We start from the raw sequence: 24541 nt of genomic DNA on the forward strand, positions 1-24541 counted from the left end.
TTCATAAATACAAAACACGATTCATAAACACCCAATTCCATTTAGTAAATTCAAAACAAATCCAATTCGTAAATTTAATACAAATTCAATTCGTAAATTCAAAACACGATTTAAAAATACACAAATCCAATTCATAAACACAAAACAAATCCAAGTCGTAAATTCAAAAATACTCAAATTCAATTCATAAAATTAAAACACAATTCAAAAATACACAAATCCAATTCGTAAATTCAAAATACGATTCATAAACACCCAAATCCAATTCTTAAATTTAAAACATGATTAATAAACACAATTCCATTTAGTAAATTCAAAACAAATCCAATTCGTAAATTCAAAACACGATTCAAAAATACACAAATCCAATTCGTAAATTCAAAACACTATTCAAGAATACACAAATTCACTTCGTAAATTCAAAACACGATTCAAAAATATACAAATCCAATTCCTAAATTCAAAATACGATTCATAAACACCCAAATCCAATTCGTAAATTCAAAACGCGATTCATAAACACACAATTCCATTTAGTAAATTCAAAACTCGATTCAAAAATACACAAATACAGTTTGTAAATTAAAAAATTTAGGCTGATGAATACTTAACACAACTCACACAGACTCTTCCATACTCCTTACTGCATACCATCAATATGTAGCATGCACTGCTCTTTAACCAATCCATACTTAAAACAATATGGTCTACAACGATGGGTACATTGTACATACTGTATCGTTGTCAATACTGCCAATGTTACACTGTCCTGTTTTTGGGAGTATGCTGTTGTATTTTGCACTGTCTGGAGCCAGCACCTAAGCTTTTCACTTATCATAGCACACGGGCTGCTGATGATGCCACAATAAAAGTGATTTGATTTGAAAAAGCGATTCATAAACACCCAAATCCAATTCGTAAATTCGAAACACGATTCATAAATACCCAAATACATTTCATAAACTCAAAACAAATCCAAGTCGTAAATTCAAAACACGATTCAAAAATATACAAATCCAATTCCTAAATTCAAAATACTATTCATAAACACCCAAATCCAATTCGTAAATTAAAAACACGATTCATAAACACACAATTCCATTTAGTAAATTCAAAACTCGATTCAAAAATACACAAATACAGTTCGTAAATTAAAAAATTCAGGCTGATGAATACTTAACACAACTCACACAGACTCTTCCATACTCCTTACTGCATACCATCAATATGTAGCATGCACTGCTCTTTAACCAATCCATACTTAAAACAATATGGCCTACAACGATGGGTACATTGTACATATCGCTGTTAATACTGCCAATGTTACACTGTCCTGTTTTTTGGGAGTATGCTGTATCTGTATTTTGCACTGTCTGGAGCCAGCACCTAAGCTTTTTACTCATTATAGCACACGGGCTGCTGATGATGCCACAATAAAAGTGATTTGATTTGAAAAAGCGATTCATAACCACAAATCCAATTCGTAAACTCAAAACCTGACTCATAAATACAAATCCAGTTCGTAAATTCTAAACACGATTCAAACACACAATTCCATTTAGTAAATTCAAAACAAATCCAATTCGTAAATTCAAAACACGATTCAAACACACAATTCCATTTAGTAAATTCAAAACAAATCCAATTCGTAAATTCAAAACTAAATTAAAAAATACACAAATCCAAGTCGTAAATTCAAAACACGATTTAAAAATACACAAATCCAATTCATAAAATCAAAACACGATTCAACAGTACACAAATACAGTTTATAAATTCAAAACACGATTTATAAACACACAAATCCAATTTGTAAATTCAAAACACGATTCATAAACACCCAAATCCTACTCGTACATTCAAAACACAATTCATAAACACACAATTCCATTTAGTAAATTCAAAACAAATCCAATTCGTAAATTCAAAACTAAATTAAAAAATACACAAATCCAACTCGTATATTCAAAACACAATTCATAAACACACAATTCCATTTAGTAAATTCAAAACTAAATGAAAAAATACACAAATCCAAGTCGTAAATTCAAAACACGATTTAAAAATACACAAATCCAATTCATAAAATTAAAACACGATTCAACAATACACAAATACAGTTTATAAATTCAAAACACGATTTATAAACACACAAATCCAATTTGTAAATTGAAAACAAGATTCACAAACTTGCAAATCCAATTCATAAACTCAAAACATGATTCAAAAATACCCAAATCCAAGTCACTTGGTAAAAATATTTATGATTTTAATATGTGAATTCACAAATTGTGTTTATGTAAATGTAAACTGTGGATTGTGCTGTGCAAGAATGAATTTCATTTGGTAAATATATTATTTCTGAGAATGATCTGGCTCCATACAAGGTTTCAAATAAAAGACATCCTTTAACCAACTTAAGATGGTCTGACCTGGTTTCAAAGCATGTATAACACATTTGCCTCTCAAGGACTGTAATGAAAAGGTCTGAATAACACAATGAGCTTTTTAGTGCTGCGCCTTATGTCTTTTTCTTCCCACCAGTGCAGCAGCCTTGATACATGCACACACATACAGAACATTCTTTCAGTATAATAACAAAACAAAACAAAAAAAACTTTGCAGCGCAATTAATAACCACTTCAGTAACCGCTATTGAACCAGTCCGGAGGAGCTCTCAGCTTTGACACCATTTAATACATTTCTCTCAGCTCACATATTCAGACATTTCACAACTTCTTCTTTTCTCCACTGCCAGCTGAATCCCCTTGGGGAAACCCATCACGCTGCTGTAATAAGGCTCTTTTTGGAGAAGCAGAGAGAGGGAGGACTTGACGTTTCTTCATTACAGGAGGTAAACTTCAGAAGTGGGCTTTTCCAGCTCTGGGAAAACGAGTGAGGCGTTTTAACGAGCGGCGGCTGCAGATGTGCTGATGACTGCAGGCTTTGTGCTGGAGCTGCCGTGACTCGGGTTTCTGACACCTGAGCTTTAAGACCGCTAGTATCTCTTTGAAATGTTACCTGCCGGTTAACGTGTCGCACACTAGCACTACTTAACTTCTGTGATAGGAGACACTACCGCACAGTAGCTAAAGATCCTGAAGTGAAACGCTTCCTTGAAAAAAATCATAAACTTTTTGAAATTGAACTTCAAAACCGTGACACAATGCAAGCCAACACATATCAGTGATTCAGCATCAACATTTAATAACGTTAAAGAGGTTTAACACGTATTAATTAGATTATAAACCTTACCATTTTGTTGGAGTGCAGTGAGTGTAGTATTCTGTGCTTCTGAATGGCTATATTTAAATTTCAGTCTTGTTTCGTCTGGTGCAAACAGCCAAATTGCTTATCACTGCAAATCTCATCATCTAACCTGCTCAGTTAATGTTTATGTTTGTAATATTTACATTATTTGCTAATTATTAAACACATCAGGTGGAACTCTGAATCCGCATCTCTTTTCAGAGTCTGCTACTGTCCACTGGATGTTGCCTTTTGGTCGCGGTCGCATGCTTTGAGAGCCTTCCAGACTGAATGAATGAAATACACAGTTTTCTACCAAGGCAACCTGCATGGGGTGCTGAAATACATTTGGCTAAACTAGCATAGGGTAGGTTAAAAGAACCAAAACAAAGACAGACGTTCAAGTAACGCACATTTCCAAAGCAGAATATCTGACTTCAGAATTGGTTGATAGATAAACAAGAATGTTCATTTGGCATGTTTCTTTAATATCTGCAAACATATTACAGTATTTTGATGCTTTAGAAGAGTCAGAAACTTACATACAGCATCTTCAAACATGTACACCTAGACATCTAGGCATATATCAGTATTAAATAACTTATATTTGATTGCAGTGCAATAATGTGCACCTTTTTAAAAAAATGCTTTGAATTAATAATAATTGTAAAAAGCACTATACAAATAACCTTGAACTGAATTAAACTGAAGAAAAAAAAAAGATTTTCTTACTTTTATGTTTTATTTCTGGTCTAAATATCTACATTCTAGGTCAAAAACAAGATTCTTTTACTTTTTTTTTTTTACCTCATTGGCAGACAATTGTGCTTGTTTAAAGGAAAAAACTCTTCATTTTTACTAATTTCATTTAAAGGTAAAAACAAAACAATATTTTTACTTGATCTAAGAGATTTTCGTAGATATTTGGTCTAGAAATGAGACAAAGCAACATAAGAGAAGCATTTATTGCAGGGGTGTTCAAACTTTTTGGGCCGAAGGCCAGATGCAAAAAAAAAAAAAAAAAAAAAAAAAAAAACATTGTACCGGGCCAAATTTTACATACATCACACAGACACGCATATATATAATATAATAATATAATATAATAATAATATAATGCATGATGCGTGTGTGTGTATTATGGAATTATTTGAATTTTTATTTGAATTGTCAAAGCAGTCAGTAAATCAGCATACTATCATCTCAAAAACATAGCAAGAATCAGATGCTTTGTTTCTAGTGAAGATTTAGAAAAACTTGTTCATGCTTTTATCAGCAGCAGGGTGGATTACTGTAATGGACTCCTCACTGGTCTTCCTAAAAAGACAGTCAGACAGTTGCAGCTCATCCAGAACGCTGCAGCCAGAATTCTAACCAGAACCAGAAAATCAGAGCACATCACACCTGTCCTCAGGTCTTTACACTGGCTGCCAGTCTATAAATCACTAAACAGATCACAAGATAACAGATCACTCAGATCTTTAGGATCATATAAACTAGAAGTTCCAAGAGTTCAGTCAAAGCAGGGTGAATCGGCTTTTAGCCACTACGCCCCTCGCTGCTGGAATCAGCTTCCAGAAATGGTCAGATGTGCTCCAACATTAGGCACATTCAAATCAAGACTGAAAACACATCTGTTTAGCTGTGCCTTTACTGAATGAGCACTGTGCTGCGTCCGACAGATTGCACTATCATGTTTTTCTCTTCTTCTTCATTCTTTTATATCACATTTCACCTGTTTTTATGTTTTGTTTTGTTTTTACGCATTTTTATTATTTGTTTTTATTTTACTTGTTTCTTTTATTCTTGTTTATGTAAAGCACTTTGAATTGCCATTGTGTATGAAATGTGCTATATAAATAAACTTGCCTTGCCTTGCCTTGAATTATTTCAACTGTGTTTCTAGAAAGACTTACGTTTTTAAAATCTTGAATCTTCTCTAGGCAAATTACAGTTGCAACACTCATCAGACACTCCTATAAATTCTCCTTCAGTGAAGGGTTTCCTGTGCATAACTAGCCAGCGTAGAATTTTCTTGCACTTTATTAGCATGAAAAAACTGCTATTGTTGAGCTGATAGAGCAGCTGCTAAATGTTTTACTTTTTGATCTCGTTCGGCACCAGTGTAAGAGCTGAAGGCCTGATGTTTTGTTTCATAATGTCTTTTAATAATATATTCCTTCATTACTGCAACTGATTCCTGGCAAATTAAACAGACGCATATTCCACTGACCTCTGTGAAGAAATATTTTTTGCTCCAACGTGACTAAAATTTCCTGCTCTCACTGTTGATTTTCCTTTTTCTTGGTTGTACCATGGCTCGCTAAAACGTGATTATCAATTATGTTTCCTTCAGTTTGTTCTGTTTGTTTTGCTTCATTACAGGAACTGCTGCCTAATTGAAGGCGTGTCATAGCGATACCCGGTGGTTATTTATTGAATAACTTTAATTAATTGAATAATTATTTATTGAATGGTGGTTCATTTTTGTATAGCGGGCCAGATTCTATTATTATTTATAAAAAGCCTCACGGGCCACCACAAAACTGATTGTGGGCCGCAGATGGCCCGCGGGCCGTAGTTTGGACACCCCAGATTTATTGCATTGTGATTATTCAATTTCTGTACCTGAATACTGTTAGACGACCTGAAAAATTGTCAAACAGAGCAATTCATTCAACTTGTGAAACTGTATTTATATTGCACTATATAAATTAAATATCACAATATCAGATTTTTCGAGTATCCTACAGCCCTGCACCAAATGAAAACATTCAGAGGCCTACCAAAAAACCGACGGCATACAAGAAATAAAGATGTAAAGCATTACAGCCACATTTCAGCAGCCTGTTGAGTCCATTTCACATCTGAGCACTACACCCTGTCAGAGCCCAAAAAAAACCAACGACTCTCCGGCCCTTCCTCTTTGTACAATGTGTAGTTTACAACATCCCCGGAGGCACATTTTCCCTCCTCGGTTTCCTAACCGTGAGCCTAATTGATGAGCGAGGAAGAAAACGCCAGGCTGCCAGATCAACCGCATTCAGGAGTCCCAGCGAAGGGCTCCAGGAGCCAAATCCAAACTTTTATACGCTTCGAACATCAGAAACAAGTCAAAAGATGCCAAACCCTGGTCTTTCAGCAGAATGGATGGAAAAGTTTCCCAGCGTTCAGGGATTACAGATTTGATTGCATGTATGTGCATATGTGATATGGGGTTTAAACAGTAATTTAAGTTCCTGCCCCATTAGAGGAGCATTGCATCATGATGACTGATGTCAACTTCAGCATGTGTTTCAGGGTAAATGCGCATTGGTCTCACCAGTTACTCGTTTTTTTTTTTTTAATCTGCCTCTGATGACTCTCAAATGGGACCAATAAGAACATTTTGGGAAGCTGGAAAAACTTTCTCAGGAAACCCAAGATGACATCATTTATCACACATGCCCACACGCGATCGCATATTATATTCCAACAGCGCCTGACAAACAAGTAAAAGATGTGCTGAGCTTAGAACAACACACTGATAAAAAAAATGAAATGACTACAGCATTACTATATTATTGTTTGAATGTTAATTACATGGTTTTTGGACATGTTTTATATTCAGTTTTGCTCTGGCCCAGATTAAGAACTTCAGGGGCCTCTGGGCACGTTATCTTGTAAGAACCCCCTACCCAGCCGCAAATCTATAATTTGTTGCCCACATAAAAAATAAAAAATAAATATATATATATATACTTGTTTAAGTTCACTGATATACATACATACATACATACATACATACATACATACATACATACACACATACATATACATACACACATACATGCATACGTATACATACATACATACACATACATACATACACATACACACATATATACATATATATATATATATATATATATATATATATATATATATATATATATATATATATATATATATATATATATATATATATATATATATAATGTATAACTTATAACTTTTACAAACTTATAAAGCATATTATTGGCATGGCATATAACACACAATGCCTCTCCAATCCAGTTCTATGAATCTGAGGGTGCTTTCACACCTGTGAATCGATTCAGTTGTTCCGAAACAGGGATTAAAATTGTTACAATAGCCGCATTTCCACTATCAGGCCAGAGCGAGCCAGGGCTTATATCGAGCCAGGCCGGGCCAATCGCCCGGGAGGTTGAGCAGTGAGGCCGAAATCATGTCGCGTTTCCACTGTGGGGCTAGTAGCTCGCAGCGCGTCACGCAAACCCCGCCCCCAGAACATCCCCCGAATCGAACGTCACTCAAACCGCCCACTTCAGCGAGAATCATGCAGATAAAGCACACCATCACATCATCACGAAACTATTAAAATTAGAACAACCAAAACAAACAAATGACACGTTACTGTACAGCAGTACAACGCATGTCTATACCCACATGCCTGTGTGTTTTCATTCATCATATTCATTTACTCGCCGACCGACTGGCATCGAAATCCAGTGGTCTTGCCACCAACGGAAGGACCCGGAGCGCAGGGAGCGCACACATCCATAATATAACACCACATATATAAAATTCTCCGTTAATAACTCGATATAAAAATGTTTTTTATAACATCCTCTAGACAGAATCTGTCCAACATTCATCCCAAATGCTCCGGAGAGAACTGAAACATGATTTTTTTTTCCCCCTATAGGCTTTATGACACTTAATAGGTGATTCCCTTTATTTAAAGATGTTGCTTATTATATCTTAAGTAAAGGAAAGTGTTCAGTGTTTCAGCACATAAGAGCAGCACGTAATAAAATATAGCCTATATTTCGTTGCGCTCAGCAGCTATGCACTAATAAAGCTCTTTATGCATTTAAAATTTCCTTTTTTAATTTTACCACGTCATATAAAAACACACACACTTGTTTGAGGACACAGAACACATTTTGAACTTGCAGTTTTCCCCGTCAAAAAAGTGCTGCGCGGCTGCAGACAGAAAAAAAGGTCGCCTAGCTGCTTCCACTTAGAATGATATAGTTTGAACAGTTTGATATAGTACCTAATTGTTATAGCTATAGCTTTTGTTAGTTTTATATTGGTTTATTTATTTAATGTGATTTTATTATAGGCCTATCTAATATTTGTAATTCTTTAAATTATTTCAATATAGGGCTATTTTATGTAGATATGACACTATTGTTTTGAGCCTACAAAAGTGGACATGAAATTTGTAAAGTTTAATGTCCTACTGTTGTATTCATATAGTGTATTATCTCCAAAATAAATTAAAACAATAAAAATAAAAGAAAAAAGCCGCTCGCGGCATCAACAGAGCTATGAATGGAGCGCTCTTTTTTCGGTCTCACACACATACACAGGCATCTAAACGCGCAAAAACACACTTACAGTATTAAACTTGACAAAACCTCTTGAAAACCTTTACTGTCTGCTGTGTCTTTAATATAGTGTAAAGATTATTATGCGTTATTGAAACATCAAAGATGCAGCAAAGAAATATCATTTTATGCAACAGCCTTACATTTAAAACTTAAGGGTGATCATATGCAAAAAAGACCCCAGCCTATAATTTGTTCCAGATGTTTTCTTGACCTTATTTATTTATTTGTTTGGCGCATGTACTCGAGTGCGATCGGAAAACTGTGCCCGCCTCTCCTTTCACTCCGCCCCGAAGCCCCGGCTGGCCCTCCTTGGCCCAAGGTATTCGGCGGGCCGAAAAAGGCTGGCCGTTGGCCCCGAGAAAGCCCCGCTTTGGCCCGATTAGGCCCCGGAAGTGACAGTGGAAACGCCACTGGCCTTGGCTCGCCCTGGCTCGCTCGCTTTAGGCGCGATAGTGGAAACGCGGCTATTGTTGCTCTTTGCTCTTGGAGCGGTTCGCTTTCACACTGCAAAGTTTCTAATCGGACCAAAAGAGCTAAAACAAGTCACGTGTGAGTAAACTCTCCTTACATTGGTCAGAGTGTCAGGGTTTATTTTGCAGAGTCCCGCTCAGCTGTCAGGAGAGGTGGTGGTTTGGTGGTGATTGACAGGGTGCACGCGCGTGACGTGTCTGAGGAGAGACACGGTGGGGAGGGGTGAGAAGGGTGCGCGACGATGCCTATTTGAGGACTGGGAGAGAGACGCGAGATTACCGGGAGATCATCACTCGTTTGCGGGCATCCGGAGACTCGCGAAACTTCCCGCCCTACTCATAATTCTCTCTTCATATAGCCGTAAGCCTACATATCCATAAAACACTGTGATGTAACCGCGCTCGGATCGGATCGCTTTCTCACTGCAATCGAACCGCTCCAGGGTTCGTTTCAATCGAGCCGTGACCACCTCATTCAAGCGATCTCGGAGCGATTACTTTGGCGCGGAACAGAGCGCGATTGCCCTGTTCACATATGCCAATCGAACCGCGCTAACTGGGCAAACGAGACAGGTTCCCAAACAAAAGTGTAGGTGTGAAAGCACCCTGAGTATTTCATAACACACACACTTATTAATGATTAACTGTCTCTCTCCTCCTCTCCCTGTATTTTCTCTCCTCTCCTCGTGATGAAGAGTAGGCAATCAGCATAGATCAACTTGATTATAAATCTAATGCTGCTAACATTTAACACCAGGTGGAATAACTGTTTATAGAATATAATCACTATTTAGATGCTGTAACATTTGAAATAGGCTAACGTTAAACATTATTAAATACCCACGAGGCACTTGTGACTTTTCATCACATTTGCATTATTTTTATTATTTTGTTTCCTTCTTATTAAAAATAAATACATTTCCAAACTGATAAGTAATGGGGGAGAGAAAAAGTACCATCAGTTCAGCAGATGGTGGATTCAAACTGGGTTGATGATCGAATGCATCTAAAGATATGCCACTCACGCTGTAATCTGCTTCGCTCTTTACTCATGTTGTCTCTGTCAATTAGGCATTGATTGGCGTAAACAGTGAATAGCTTATTCCATCTAGGTTGCAATATTCCAACTATTTGCACTTAGCCTAAAAAGACACTCCGAAATTAGCTTTTTTTCCCCCTCCCTTCGCAGGGGCCCCAAGTGAGCACGGGCCCCTGGGCCTGTGCCCTTAAGGCCTATTGGTTCATCCGGTACTGGTTCTGCTAGTTTAGTGTTCGGTTATTTCTATAATATTCTGTAGCATGTCAGTTTGAAATATCAATTTACATTTTCAAACATTGCTTTTGTCATTATTTGACATTCTACAGTCAGATTATAGTCTAACAACAGCCAGTGCTCCACACGGAAAACTGATCTCATCATTATTCAGTCTGTCATGAAGAAGCAGAAGAAACGGAGACAAACTCAATCCAGAAGATCTTTGGCAACATCTCGAAGATGCTTCAAAAAGCTAGCTGAAAAATTACGAGCAAGTGTACCAAGTGTTTTTGATGCAAAGTGTGGTCATACCAAATGTTTATTTGATTTAGTTAATAGAAGTTAATTGATAAATAAAATGCATTTATCCATTATTTTTGAAAGCATCCATTTTACATCATTTTTACGCAAGTGCCTAAAACTTCAACCAATTCTAATGTTATCACTCAATTGAACAGGCATTATTAGTGGTTATCATCTGATAAATTTAGGCCAATAGAGCCTTCTGCGCCTACTGGTAGGCTCAGAAGGCTTTTATCATCTATGCACATGGTTAATCAGCTATAGATCACATATGGCTGTGGCCAGAATTTAACAAGAATTATTTATAATATGTATTAAATTTACAATCAATTGTATTTTGTTTACTGTTAACTGGATCTGGAGTCTTCTCTATTAGTATAACTGATTAACCATGTGGATGGATGATATCTATCAGCTGAAGACCACTGATAACGTCCATTTAAATCGAGTGATAACATTAGAAGTGGGTGAAAACGTTCAACAGTACTGTACCTTTCTAGGTAGGTTTTTGGTGAAAACACTAGTGGCCTAAGACTTTAGCACAGCACTGTATATGGGTCAAGTACAGCAAAAAAGCTTTACGATAAGGTTTCATTAGTTAATTTTAATGTATTAGCTAACATATAACAATAACAGTTTAACAACTTTACTTTTATAAACTAATGCTAGTTAAAATGAATAAATACTGTAATAAATATTTTATGTAGATGTATTATTGTGTTGTATTATGCACTGTACTATTGTTCATGTTAGTAAATACATTAATGGAATCCTATTGTAAAGTGTTAACCAAAATGATTGAAAAAGTACAATAAACCTTTTATTTTATCATCATACATAAAATTGTGTCCTTTTACAAAAATTTGTTCTGAGAAGACACATTAAATTAATAATTGAAACAGTCGAAATAGTAATTTAAAATATTGACCACTATCCTTTAAAACACTAAGGTTTAATTATTTAAAGTATAGTCAAATTCAGTATGGTGCACTAAATACTGATGTGGTTTCATTTTTTATACACTTAATATTACAACATTATTTAGTGATATTTTGATTTTATTTTTGCAAATGTTTTTTTTTAAATATTAGACTAGATGTTTTGCTTGAATTTAAAATGCTTTCCATGTTTATCAAATAGCTTTTCTCATCTAGTCTTTGACCCAAAACACACTACCTTCCAAAAGCTTGTCGAATCTTAATAATTCTATTCAATTATAAGGATGCATTTAATTGATCAAAAGTAACAATAAAGACATGCATAATGTATTTTCTATTATTTAAATATTTAAATTAAATGCAGACCAAATGATATATATAAAAAAAATTATATATATATATATATATATATATATATATATATATATATATATATATATATATATATATATATATATATATATATATATATAATAGAGTATAATATAATATTATATAATGTAATATAATATAAGAAAATATAATAAAAGAGAATATAATATAATATAATATAATATAATATAATATAATATAATATAATATAATATAATATCAGTGTTGCCATTACAGGAATAAATGTACATTTTAAAATATATTACAAATAAAAAATATTATTTTAATTTGAAATAAGTTAAAAATGTAACAGATTTTACTGTATTTTGATTCAATAAATGCAGCCTTTTGTGAGACTTTAAACACTAGTGTAATAAAACGGTACTGACATTTCCAAAACATGGCAACACTATTTACAGTTTTAGTTTAGTATTCATCAAATTCCTATATCTACATTGACATAAGGTAAAAACAGCATGTATATGCATGGTAATTCCCATGCAATCCCATCACTGCACCATGACACTGCAACAGAAGTTTATTTAGGAGACATTTCAAGATTTCTTACCTTCGCAGATTCTGTCTAGTCTTTGCCGTTTGACCTTGTGTTTATCAATCAAAGCCATGACAGCTTTTCTCAGCGTCTGTTTGTAGAGCTTAGGAAACTACAGCTCCCAGTATCCTCCAGTGGGCATAACGCCACCATACACCTGTAGAGAAGCACAGACAACATCAAAACCATCGATAATGATAAAAAAAATGTGCATCTTTCATTAAAAACATGAGATCTTCATCCAACCTGGATTAGTTTTTTTACTGTACTATTACTGTACCATTTTTCATTGCATTTTTTTGTTTTACTCTTGGGGGCAACACAGTAGCACAGCGTTTAGCACAATCTCCTCACAGCAAAAAGGTCCCGGCTGGGCCAGTTGGGATTTCTTTGTGGAGTTTGCATGTTCTTCCCGTGTTGGCATGGGTTTCCTCCGGGTGCTCCGGTTTCCCCCACAGTCCTAAAACAATCGCTATAGGTTTCGGCTTAGTCCCTTTATTTATCTGGGGTCGCCACAGCGGAATGAACCGCCAACTTATTCAGCATATGTTTTACACAGCGGATCCCATCACTGGAAAAGCTATAAGGTGAACCGAATAATCTAAATTGGCTCTAGTGTAGGAGTGCGTGTGTAAATGTAGGAGTGTATGGGTGTTTGTCAGTAATGGGTTGTGGCTGGAAGGGCATCAGTTGTGTAAAACATATGCTGGGTAAGTTGGTGGTTCATTCCGCTGTGGCGACTCTGATGAATTTAGGGATTAAGCCAAAAGAAAATGAATGAATGTTTTGCTCAACTTTCCTGTTTATCCAATTTGGATATTGTGTAAAAGAGCTGTTCTCTTATACTGTATATATTTAGTTTTAACTTAGACAGTTTCTTTAAAAAAAAAGATTTACATTCACCAAATAAGAACATTTAATGACATGCTAAAAGATAAAATTCACAAAGTGAAAGCATTAACAACCCTATATGTACAAATTTACAACATATGTACAAATGATAGCCTAATATTATCATGTACAGTACATGTCATACATATTATAATAATACATGTTTGAATTATAGCAGCTATTGGAATATTTTTGGCTCGAGACTTCCGGTTTCATTAACTTCCATTGATTTTAGCCGTTATAAACAGCTCATTATGCTGCTTGATGTTGATATTTTCTTATTATTCACACACTTGTTTTTAGAGCAAGTAGTTCGACAGTTTTCTGCTGTTTATTATTCCTTGTCATTTCTCCCATAGGAAACGAATATGAAGTTGTAAAACAATAAAAAAAAATTAAAAAACGAGTGATTTCCGCATTGGAAAATATTATATTTAATACTAGGCATATAATTGTATCTGTAGATTGTTCTATAACTCAGCAAATGGGGTGGAAAAAGAGATTTTAGCCACTAGAGGGAGCCATAACGCCATTCACAAGAGAATCAGACTTTATTTAATATGGAAGAATGAATAATACTATAAGTTAATTCCCATTCTTTAATTGGCTTAAAAGTCCATCTAAAACAACTCTAGCATTTAATTTGTTTAATGTGAACATACACAACTCGCAAACTGCAAGATTATGATGTTATTTTAATGCCATTTCCTAAAACATGACCATTGTTTTGTTAATGCATTTATATAATTGAATTAATTTAATTAATTTAGTGTATTACACTGGTGGTGGATGAGGAGATTCCCCTCAAAAACGTGTAAAGCATTTTGCGTGTCCAGAAAAGTACTATATAAATGTAGGGAATTATTATTATAATTATTATAATTATTGTTATTATTCATTATTGGGCACTTTAACCAAAAATTTGTGGTCTGAAAGGTTATTTTTTACTTGGATCAATCATGCTAAAATTATGAAAATGGCAAATATTTTTGTGAAAGTTTTTTTTTTCAACTGATACTGATAACTGAAAAATTTAAGAGTATTTGTGACACCTAAATGTGCTCAAGAACAACAACAAAAAACAGAACAAGAACACGAAACAAGCAGCATTGTTTATTTATACTCAAAAACTGATTGCTGTTAGTTCAAGCTACCCATGGGGTGGGGGGGGGGGGGCAACTTAATTGTTTTATTTTCAATCTACTTAAAATTGTAAAAACTAATAATTTAACTTAATTCTTTCAAGTTGTACCAACACACATCGATTGTGTGAAACCCAGCATTTTGACTGTGTCACTTAAAAGACATGGTTCATGCTGGATTCCACACAATTCCTTTATGCTGTCTCAACACAAATCGATTATGTTAACTTAATCGTTTTTACTCATTTAAGTACATTGAACAAAAAATTAAGTCGTCACAAAAAAATGGAAGTTTATGGGGAGAAAACTAAAGTGTGACCGCAGCTTATGTCTGACTGAGGAATTGGGCGTGGTTAACATTATTAACATTATTAACCACACCCCTCTAACTGTCAACTTTGGCAATAAGCAGAAATGGTGAGGGGGATGAGGAGTCTGTTAGGTTGTAATAACTCTCCCCAATCCCTTTCCCCCAACTTTCAAATTGGAATGCCTTTGCTACATCTAATCAGCTCACAGTAGAAAAAAACAAGCTGTTTTCTCATTATTTCCTTAATATTCAAATTCTCTAGGCTCCCAGATCATGAGAATTTCTCCTCACAAACTTTAAAATGGATAGAATCATACCTCTCTGGTCGCGCACAGAGTGTTAATACACAGAATTACAAATCTGCCACTTTAGGTATATCCACAGGTGTTCCACAAGGATCTATTTTGGGCCCTTTTACTTTATTTATCAATGATCTTCCATCTATTTGTCCTAACAATAATATACAGATGTATGCGGATGACATTGTTATATTTATTCTTAGTAGTAGTGTGTTACAAGTTGCAAACAAACTCACAGAATCTCTGGTACATCTTTCAGCCTGGTTAGATCAATGCCGTTTCCAGTTGAACATCTCTAAAACAGTGTGTATGTTCTTTTCTAAGAATGATAGGGTAAGTGTAGTACCAGATTAATTCGTATCAGGGGAAAGATTACAAGTTTTATCTGAGTACAAGTCATCATCTATCTAGTTTATCATTTACGTCACAGGTTAAAAAGGTCTGTAACCGGGTCAGATTCAGTTTAGCAATTTTTTGATTTCTTTTAGATTTACAGATGTCATCTGTAATCTAGTATCACTCCATGATCATTTCTCATATCACTTATTGTTTAACCACTTGGTCCCAAGCCAGCCTTACTACTTTGAAACCACTTGAATCATTATAGAAACAATGGAATACAAAATTCCATCTTTACCTCTCTCTCACACACTTTGGACATTTGACCTGCTATGCTGGCCTGTTTGTGGGGTAACTTTTTCTCTCCTCTCTGTAGTTAAAGCGATACTTGTGGATCCAGACACGAGCGTGCCTGTGGTGCGAGTTTTCTCCACTGTGGCCCCGTTTACGCTAGTGCGTTTTAGTTTTAAAACAGCGTTTTAGATCAAAAACGATCCGCATCCACACTAGCATTTCACCTAGCATTTCTGAACATATCTCCGTCCAAACTACGCCACCAAAAACGTATATCATGTGACCATTCGCATACTCTGGGCATGCGCGTTCTAGTATAGACAGGAAGCATGTGTCTCGCTCGGCATTTGGTTATTGTTGGTTAACAAACGCCAGTTAAACAAAGAACGCGATGGCAAAGAAAGCAAGAGAGGTATTTTTGTGGACAGACGATGAGGTCGAGTTGTTACTAAACGTAACAAATGAATAACTGCACAATGGCGCCTAAAACAGACAATAGTGCAAACAACGCTCCCATTTCTGTGTCCATGTTGTTGTTTACATTGAAGGCTGGTCTGCTGTCTTCCGGTAGCGTTAAAGCCATGTGTTTTAGTCATGTGATAGGGGCTTGACGAATAAGGGAAAGATACGCAATGACACAAAAGTCCCAATCAGGTAGCGAATCTCAGCAGCCCGTCTCCGTTTTCAGATGTTTCCGTTTTCCCTCATCCACACTGAGACGGAGCAGCAGGGTTTCAGAATGAAAACGGGCTCTTCAGCATTTCCAAAATGCTCCATTTTTGGTGCTCGAAAACTCTGGCGTAGTGTGGATGGATGGCATAAAAGTAGCGAAACTTATGCGTTTTAAAACTAAAACGCATTAGTGTAAACGGGCCCTGTGTCTATTATGGATTACCTGTGATAACCGTGTATTTGGAGTTTTGATGGATTCAAAACTATCATTTACGTCACAGGTTAAAAAGGTCTGTAACCGGGTCAGATTCAGTTTAGCAAATTTTAGATTTATTTTAAATTTACAGATGTCATCTGTAATCTAGTATCACTCCATGATCATTTCTCATATCACTTATTGTTTAACCCCTTGGTCCCAAGCCAGAATTACTACTTTGAAGCCACTTGAATCCGTATAGAAACAATCCCTAAAAACTCTTAATAAGAAATCAGATCAATTTCACCATTGTTCAACATTAAAGGGTCCCACTTTAGATTAAGTGGCCTAAAGAAATACAACCTGCTTAGTTGGGAAAATTTCATTAAATATGTACATATCTTTTTAATGTTTAAGACTTTACATAACCCCACTTCACCACTAAATCAGTTTGTGAATATTAGGACAACAGCTCACCGAACTACTAGAGGTGATGAAAGAGGGGATTGCATAATTCCTTTCAAAAAATAAATAAATTCAGCCAGTCAGTATTTTCAGTGAAAGCAGCTAGGGAACGGGACTCCATCCCACCAACAATTAGAAGATCACTTTTTGTTCTTTTCAGTCTCCGCCTCTTTGCCCTTATTTGGTAACCGCCCGGTCAGTGCAATGACACGCAAACAAAATGAGGACGGTTGGCCATGCGCCCACTTGTAGCTTCATTTGCGCTCTTCAGAATCCTATGAGTGACGTCAAAGATACCACGTCCATATCTTTTACAGTCTATGGTTACAATAAGGCTTTATTAGGTAATTTTAGCTAATGTATTAACTTTAACTAATAAAAATAATACTTTTACAGCATTTTTAATCATAGTTCAACATCTATTAACACGTTAGTAAAATCCAAAGTCATGCTTGTTGAAATTAGCTAACGCACTGTGAAAGAACAGTGAAGAGCGTTATTTCTATTAATGAACATAAACAAAGATTAATAAATTATGTCATAAATTAATTCACTGTAGTTTTGTCATGTTAGTGAATGCATTAACTAACATTAACTAATGCCGACATGGTGGCGCAGTGGGTAGCGCTGAGCCCCACAGCAAGAAGTTCACGGGATCGAGCCCCAGCTGGGTCAGTTGGCATTTCTGTGTGGAGTTTGCATGTGTTGATTTGTGTTTCCTCCAGGTGCTTCAGTTTCCCCCACAGTCCAAAGACATGCGCTATAGGTGAACTGGGTAAGCTAAATTGTCTGTAGTGTATGTGTGTATGTCCTGGTCCTCCATGTTGAACAACCCACCTCATAAAAACTAGTTGTTACGAAACTCCAATATGGTGCGACTAGATATCACCTTAGATTTAAATGGCCCTGGGAGTAAAACTAAGTAACATTAACTAATTAAACCTTATTGTAAAGTGTGGCAGCATTTTTGTATAAAAAAATAACTGCATGCAAGACTGGCAGTCTTTCTCGAACAGAACGGCAGCAGATCATGACACACAGACACACACACACACACACACACAAAAACAGACTTCCAGTCCCACGCTGAGACAAACTCACCAAGACGCATCTCGCTTCAGTGATTTAAGAACCGGTGCCCTCTTACTCAACCTGAAACTGATCAGAGCACGCGCCCCACACACACACACACACACACACACACACACACACCACTCCATTTCAGCCATCCTGAAGGACAAATATCCACCCTCGGACATGAGAAGACCCCTAGAGAAATGCACGATGGATCTTCCTCTAAAGAGTCTTTCACAGCAGATCGTTTTCAATTAAAAAAGGCATCCTGCATTTTCTCAATCCGCATCCTTCTCCTCCAACTCCAGCTCTTCCTGATCGCTCTTTCAACGCATAAGCAGCATATCCGTGGCATTCATTGCTTTACCTTGGCCTTGGTGGTCTCATTATTTATTTTTTTAAATGCACAAACACATTCACACACACATTGTATAGAATTGGTACATCAGGGGTCACTCGGGTCAGCAAAGACTCATTTTTTCCCCCAGATGAATGCTGGGTAATCTGAAAGGTCTGACCTGTTAAGGCAGCAACAATAGTCTGAGCATGAATAAGCGCACATTTCTTTAGCGCTGGTGTCACAGGAGGAGGTGAAAGAGAGAGAAGACCTCTTTCTGCAGCTCTTTAACACCTCCTGCACTGGAGAGCTTATTAGAGTCTAACAGCTTAACACACACATACTTGCGCACACACACTTGTACAGTTATCTTTATAGGGACTCCCCATAAACTCGATGAGTTTTTTTATGCTGTAGACTGTATATTCAAAGGCCTCACCCCTAACAATTTTCCCAAGAAGGTCAAAATTGATTGGGTTTGCCGTCCCCACAACATCAGGAAAACAAGGTACACAACCACACACAAAATGTACTCGCATTGCTATACTTGTGGGACATTAGGTCCAGGAATGCATTGTATACACACACATATACTGGTGTTGATTTACTTGTGGAGAAATTTGGTTCCTATAACCAGAGATGTATAGTAACGAAGTTAAACTACTACTCCACTGCTGTACTTAAGTACTAAAAGGCAGTATCTGTACTCTACTGGAGTTTTTTTTTTCCTACTTCCACTTTTACTTAGTACATTTTTTCGATGAGCTTAATACTTTTACTCCGATAGATTTATGTGTTGCATCGTTACTCGTTACTAGGGATGTCCAAAGGGGTCCAGTAATAGATCATAACCGGTTATTAAGTATTGACGTCATTTATCTCCTATGCGCGATGTCGCAATACTATGGCGAAGAAAGCGAGCGCGAGTAAATTATGCTCTTACTACAATGAAGGCGGCACAGCACACGAGCCACTATTTCACCACTATGGAAAAATGCTGTGAAAATTCCATCTTTACTGCTCTCTCACACACTTCAGACATTTGACCCGCTATGCTGGCCTGTGTATCTCCATCTCCACATCATCAGAAAAACAACGTACACAACCACAAAATGTACTCGCATTGCTATACTTGTGGGCACATTTGGTCCAGGAACACAATGTATTCGCACACATTTACTGGTATTGCTATACTTGTAGGGTCATTTGGACCCAAAAATATTAGCAAAAAGGCAAAACTGATTGGTATTGCCGTCCCCACAACATCAGGAAGACAAGATACACAACCACACACAAAATGTACTCACATTGCTAAACTTGTGGGGACATTTGTACAAGGAATGCAACCTACTGTATACATACAATTTAGGGGTATCGATTTACTTGTGGGGACATTTGGACCAAAAATGTTACCAAAAGGTCAAAATTAACTGGTATTGCCGTCCCCACAACATCAGGAAAACAAGGTACACAACCACACACAAAATGTACTCATGCTGCAATACTGTGAGGACATTTGGTCCAGGAATACAATGTGTATACACACATTTAGTGGTATATTAATTTACTTGTGGAGAAATTTAGTTCCCTTAACGTAAAGTATACAGGGTGCACACACAATTTACTGGTATTTCTATACTTGTAGGGACAGCTTGGCCTCACAACATAGGGAACACAAGACGCACACACGCACACACACACAAGACTCCAGTCTTCCCATTCGCCTCTGTTAAATGCAGATGATTTGTTCTGGAGATGGTATTAACATCACTTGGTGCCCACAACGTGAGTAAAACAAAGTAGACACACATACACGCTTAATGGTATTTCTATACTTGTGGAAATATTTGGTCCCCACAACATAAGGAATACAAGGTACACACACACACACACACACACACAGAATTGCCTAATACCGGACAATTTTAGAATCAGAAATGTGCACAAACACATTTTTTTTGAGGGAATTTTGTGGTTTTCAGGAGCTCAGGGTACAAACATACACATGTACACTACAAACACATACAGATCAACATATTGTTTAATATTTTTTTAAACTGTACAAATAATTTATTTTAAAAAGTCAGGAATACAAAATGCACACACGCACAAATGTTTATGATTTTGCTATACTTGTGGACACATACAGAGTTTAATATGCCACTCTCTCAAAAGGAACCTTAGAGTTGTAGAGAACAGAGAGACTGAACTGGCTCGACCTAAAACTCTGTCAAAATAATGATTGCTGATGGCAAAAGAAGACTGTAACTCCTCCTGTCTCATGAGGCATCTGGAGGGAAAATGTTACGTTCACTTTCTGAAGGAAATGTGAGCAGTGCTATGTTTCCAGGGTGACCTGGGTGGCTGCAGTGGCTTCTTTTTGGGTTGTTGTTTATTCGGACTAGCAAAAAGAGGGCATTGTTTGTACTCCCTTTAGTTTTTACATCACAATCTGTAGGGGTTGCTCATTGGTTAGCACCGTCACATCAGAGCAAGAAGGTTGCTGGGTCGAGTCCCGGCTAGGCCAGTTGGCATTTTTGTATGGAGCTTACATGTTCTCCTTGTGTTGGTGTGGGTTTCTTCCGGGTGCTCTGGTTTCTGCCACAGTCCAAAGACATGTGTTATAGGTGAATTAGATTAACTATATTGGCCATAGTGTGTGAATGTGAGAGTGTATGGGTGTTTCCCAGTACTGGGTTGTAGGGCATCCACTGTGTAAAACATATTGTGTCGACCCCTGATAAATAAGAGACTAAGCTGAAGTAAAGTGAATTGATAAACCTATTCAATTGCAGTTAGCATGACAATATGATCCAAGTTATGACTGCAAACAAATATCCTTCAATGTTTTCATATTAATACATAGGATGTATAGTATTTCAGAAATAATATCTAAAACATTTTAAATAGTAAAAAAAACAATAATATTTGAATAGTAATAACAGTGCTATAATATAATAATGTCATTAAAATAATATTCATGCCACAGGGGAATGAACCACCAACTAATCCACAATATGTTTTATGCAGCAGATGTTTGGAGTCAATCTAGGGTCATATATACTTGTAACATAAAAAAAAATTTTGCAAACAAAAAATAAAGAATTGAGCAAAAAATTGTAAAATAATATAAATCTCAAAAATAATCGCAAAGGAAAAATTGCGCTTAAGAAAATTTCCCAGAATACACCAGCCACAACGGCAGAATGACTGCACCCGGAAGTAGGGAGATCCACAAATTAGTTTTTTTTTTGTCATTATTATGAATTTTTACAACCAACAAACAGATGTTTTAATATATTCATAACCGCGTTCAGGTTTTACCATCATGCAGCAGCACGACTGGTCTTTAATGAAGAGCACATGTCACTCCGCTACTCATCCGTTTGCACTGGCTGCCAGTTGCTTCTCGCATCAAATTCAAAGCTCTGATGTTTGCTTATAAAGCGACTTCTGGCTTTGCTCCTTATCTGCTCTCACTTGTGCAGATGTATGTGCCCTCCAGAAACTTGCGTTCTGTGAATGAACATCGTCCCGTGGTTCCATCCCAAAGAGGGTAGAAAACGCTTTCCAAAACTCTCCCATTCAATCTGCCCAGTTGGTGGAATGAACTCCCAAACTGCATCAGAACTGCAGAGTCACTCGCTGTCTTCAAGAAACGACTAAAAACTCAACTAATTAGTCTCCACTTTCCTTCCTAATCTGCAATTGCCTCTCTGGTTCTACCGCTAACTGTACTACTAAAAATAAAAATACTAATGTTTTTGCGTCTTACACTTTACATACCTTAAACTTGCCAACAGCACTTATTCATTGTTGCTCTTATAGTTGTGTAAATTGCTTCCTTGTTCTCATTTGTAAGTCGCTTTGGATAAAAGCGTCTGCTAAATGACTACATATAAACGTAAAAAAAAAAAAAAAAACACACACACACAAAAAAAGGTAAATTTTGCGATCTATAGTCCATAACAGTAACTCCTGTACAGGAGTCCCACAACATTCCGACACTCGATGACACTGGCACACCCTGTAAGAAAACTTTAGTGGCTGGGAATGGGCTTTTTACAGTGTCTGCTATAATGTAATGTTGTTTTGGTGTGCTTACATAGATGAATATGGCTACTGTGTAAATCCACAGCAGTAAGAAGGTATGTAAGCCATGTATGCTGGCTTTGTTCTGCAATAAATAAATAATCACACAAAAAAAGCGATCATAACCATAAAAATATTAAATACAACACAGAAAACATCTCATCCTATGTCCTTTTAGCTAATTAAATAAAATGAACAATAATTTGTCATTTTCCCAGTGATGGGTTGCAGCTGAAAGGGCATCCGCTGCGTAAAACATGCTGGATAAGTTGGCGGTTCATTCCGCTGTGCTGACGCCCGATTAATAAAGGGACTAAGCCGAAAAGAAAATGAATAATTGTATGAATAAATAATTTGACATATTCAGTGCATTGAATAATAAATGAATGTAATGTAATGTATATTTATATAGCAAATTTATTGTGTATGGTCATACACCCAAAGCGCTTCACAATCATGAGAGTAGGGTCTCTCCACACCACCACCAGTCTGCAACATCCACTTGGATGGAAATTACAGGCAAAACAAATTAATCAACAGTGCTTTATGGTTTTCTAGGAAATCTAACACTATTCGAGTACAGAAATTAAACAATCAAATGTAAAATAGCATGATCATCCGTGTATAAATAATCAAAAATTATCATCTTTTATTAAATAATATCATCATTTAATTCACACATTACGACATCAATGATATATTGTTCAGCCCTAGTTCGGTGCATCCCTACTGTTGGATCAATTAAGCAACGAGACTCATGTGAAAGAGCTGCATGGAGTATAATAAGTGGTTATAGTTTGAGATGTAAATGCTGAAGTGGTTGATATACAGCAGCAGAAGTGAAAACAGCTACGCGCGGCACAAAAACATCAGCTGTATCCACTTCAAACACTGCCTTTCTAAAAGCACTCCTGCACACAAAGCATGAATTACATCTGCTCCATTCACAAACCTGCTGCTTTGATACAGCTGCACCTGTAAGCGTGTGTGTGTGTGTGTGTGTGTGTGTTATGACAGCCGTATCACTCTCTGTGATTGATGTTTGCGCATTTCGTTCCTCATGTTTATCCTGCACAATAGGCAGCGTTTACACTGACCTCACTGCATTTTAATATTCATTGAGCGTTATGCAAAACAGAGCTGTTATTGGAATGTTTTATTGTGTTGCTTTGATACAGCACTCTATCAGTGGCAAACTCGTTCGCTCACTCTTACGTTGGATTAGGCTTTACATGCAAAACTGGCCAAACCATGATTCAATCCCAAAAAACTTAATGAAATAAAAGGAGATAATCAGTTGTTTTTACATAAATAAATGAATAAATTCATTAATTGATTGGACACAACGTAAAAAAGGAAATTAATCATAAATATTTTTGACTAAAGAAATTTAGCATTAAAGCACAAATGGGCAGAACATAGACTAAAATAAAATAAGAAAGAAATAATTTTAATAAAGATTATAACATTAAGCATACATACATAAATAAATAAATAAATAAATAAATAAATAAATAAATATTAGCATAAAGATATCTTGGACAGGACAAAGTATCAAAAATGATAAAAATATATATTTTTTCCGAAACAGCAGAACACAAAAAAATATATATATTTTTTTTTTTTAAATAACTTTTTTATTAAGCAAGCAAACATGAATAAATAAATAAATAAATATTAGCAGAAATAAATCTTGGAAAGGACAGAACAAAAAACTAAAATCAATAAATAAATATTTTGACTAAAATGTTGAACATTAAGCACAAACGGACAGAACATCAAAAAAAAAAAATATATATATATAAAAATATATTACCTAAAAAAATGTGTAACATTGAGCAAACATAAATACATAAATAAATAAATAAATAAATAAATATTAGCACAA

The 24541-nt window shown here is 36.0% G+C and overlaps 1 protein-coding gene across 10 annotated transcripts in view; it reads right to left on the reverse strand.

Moving 5' to 3' along the window:
* Positions 1-24541, reverse strand: part of ctbp2a (C-terminal binding protein 2a) — a 126996-nt gene that overhangs the window by 78303 nt on the left and 24152 nt on the right. For all 10 annotated transcript variants that reach the window (XM_087289474.1, XM_087289480.1, XM_087289477.1 and 7 more), the window contains 1 exon segment: positions 12558-12699. In XM_087289474.1, the coding sequence (XP_087145600.1) occupies positions 12558-12615 (58 nt within the window). In that variant the 5' untranslated portion in view covers positions 12616-12699.

This window comes from Danio rerio, chromosome 17 (genome assembly GCF_052040795.2).
Source record: "Danio rerio strain M-AB ecotype USA chromosome 17, GRCz13ab, whole genome shotgun sequence".
In the NCBI taxonomy this organism is placed as follows: domain Eukaryota; kingdom Metazoa; phylum Chordata; class Actinopteri; order Cypriniformes; family Danionidae; genus Danio; species Danio rerio.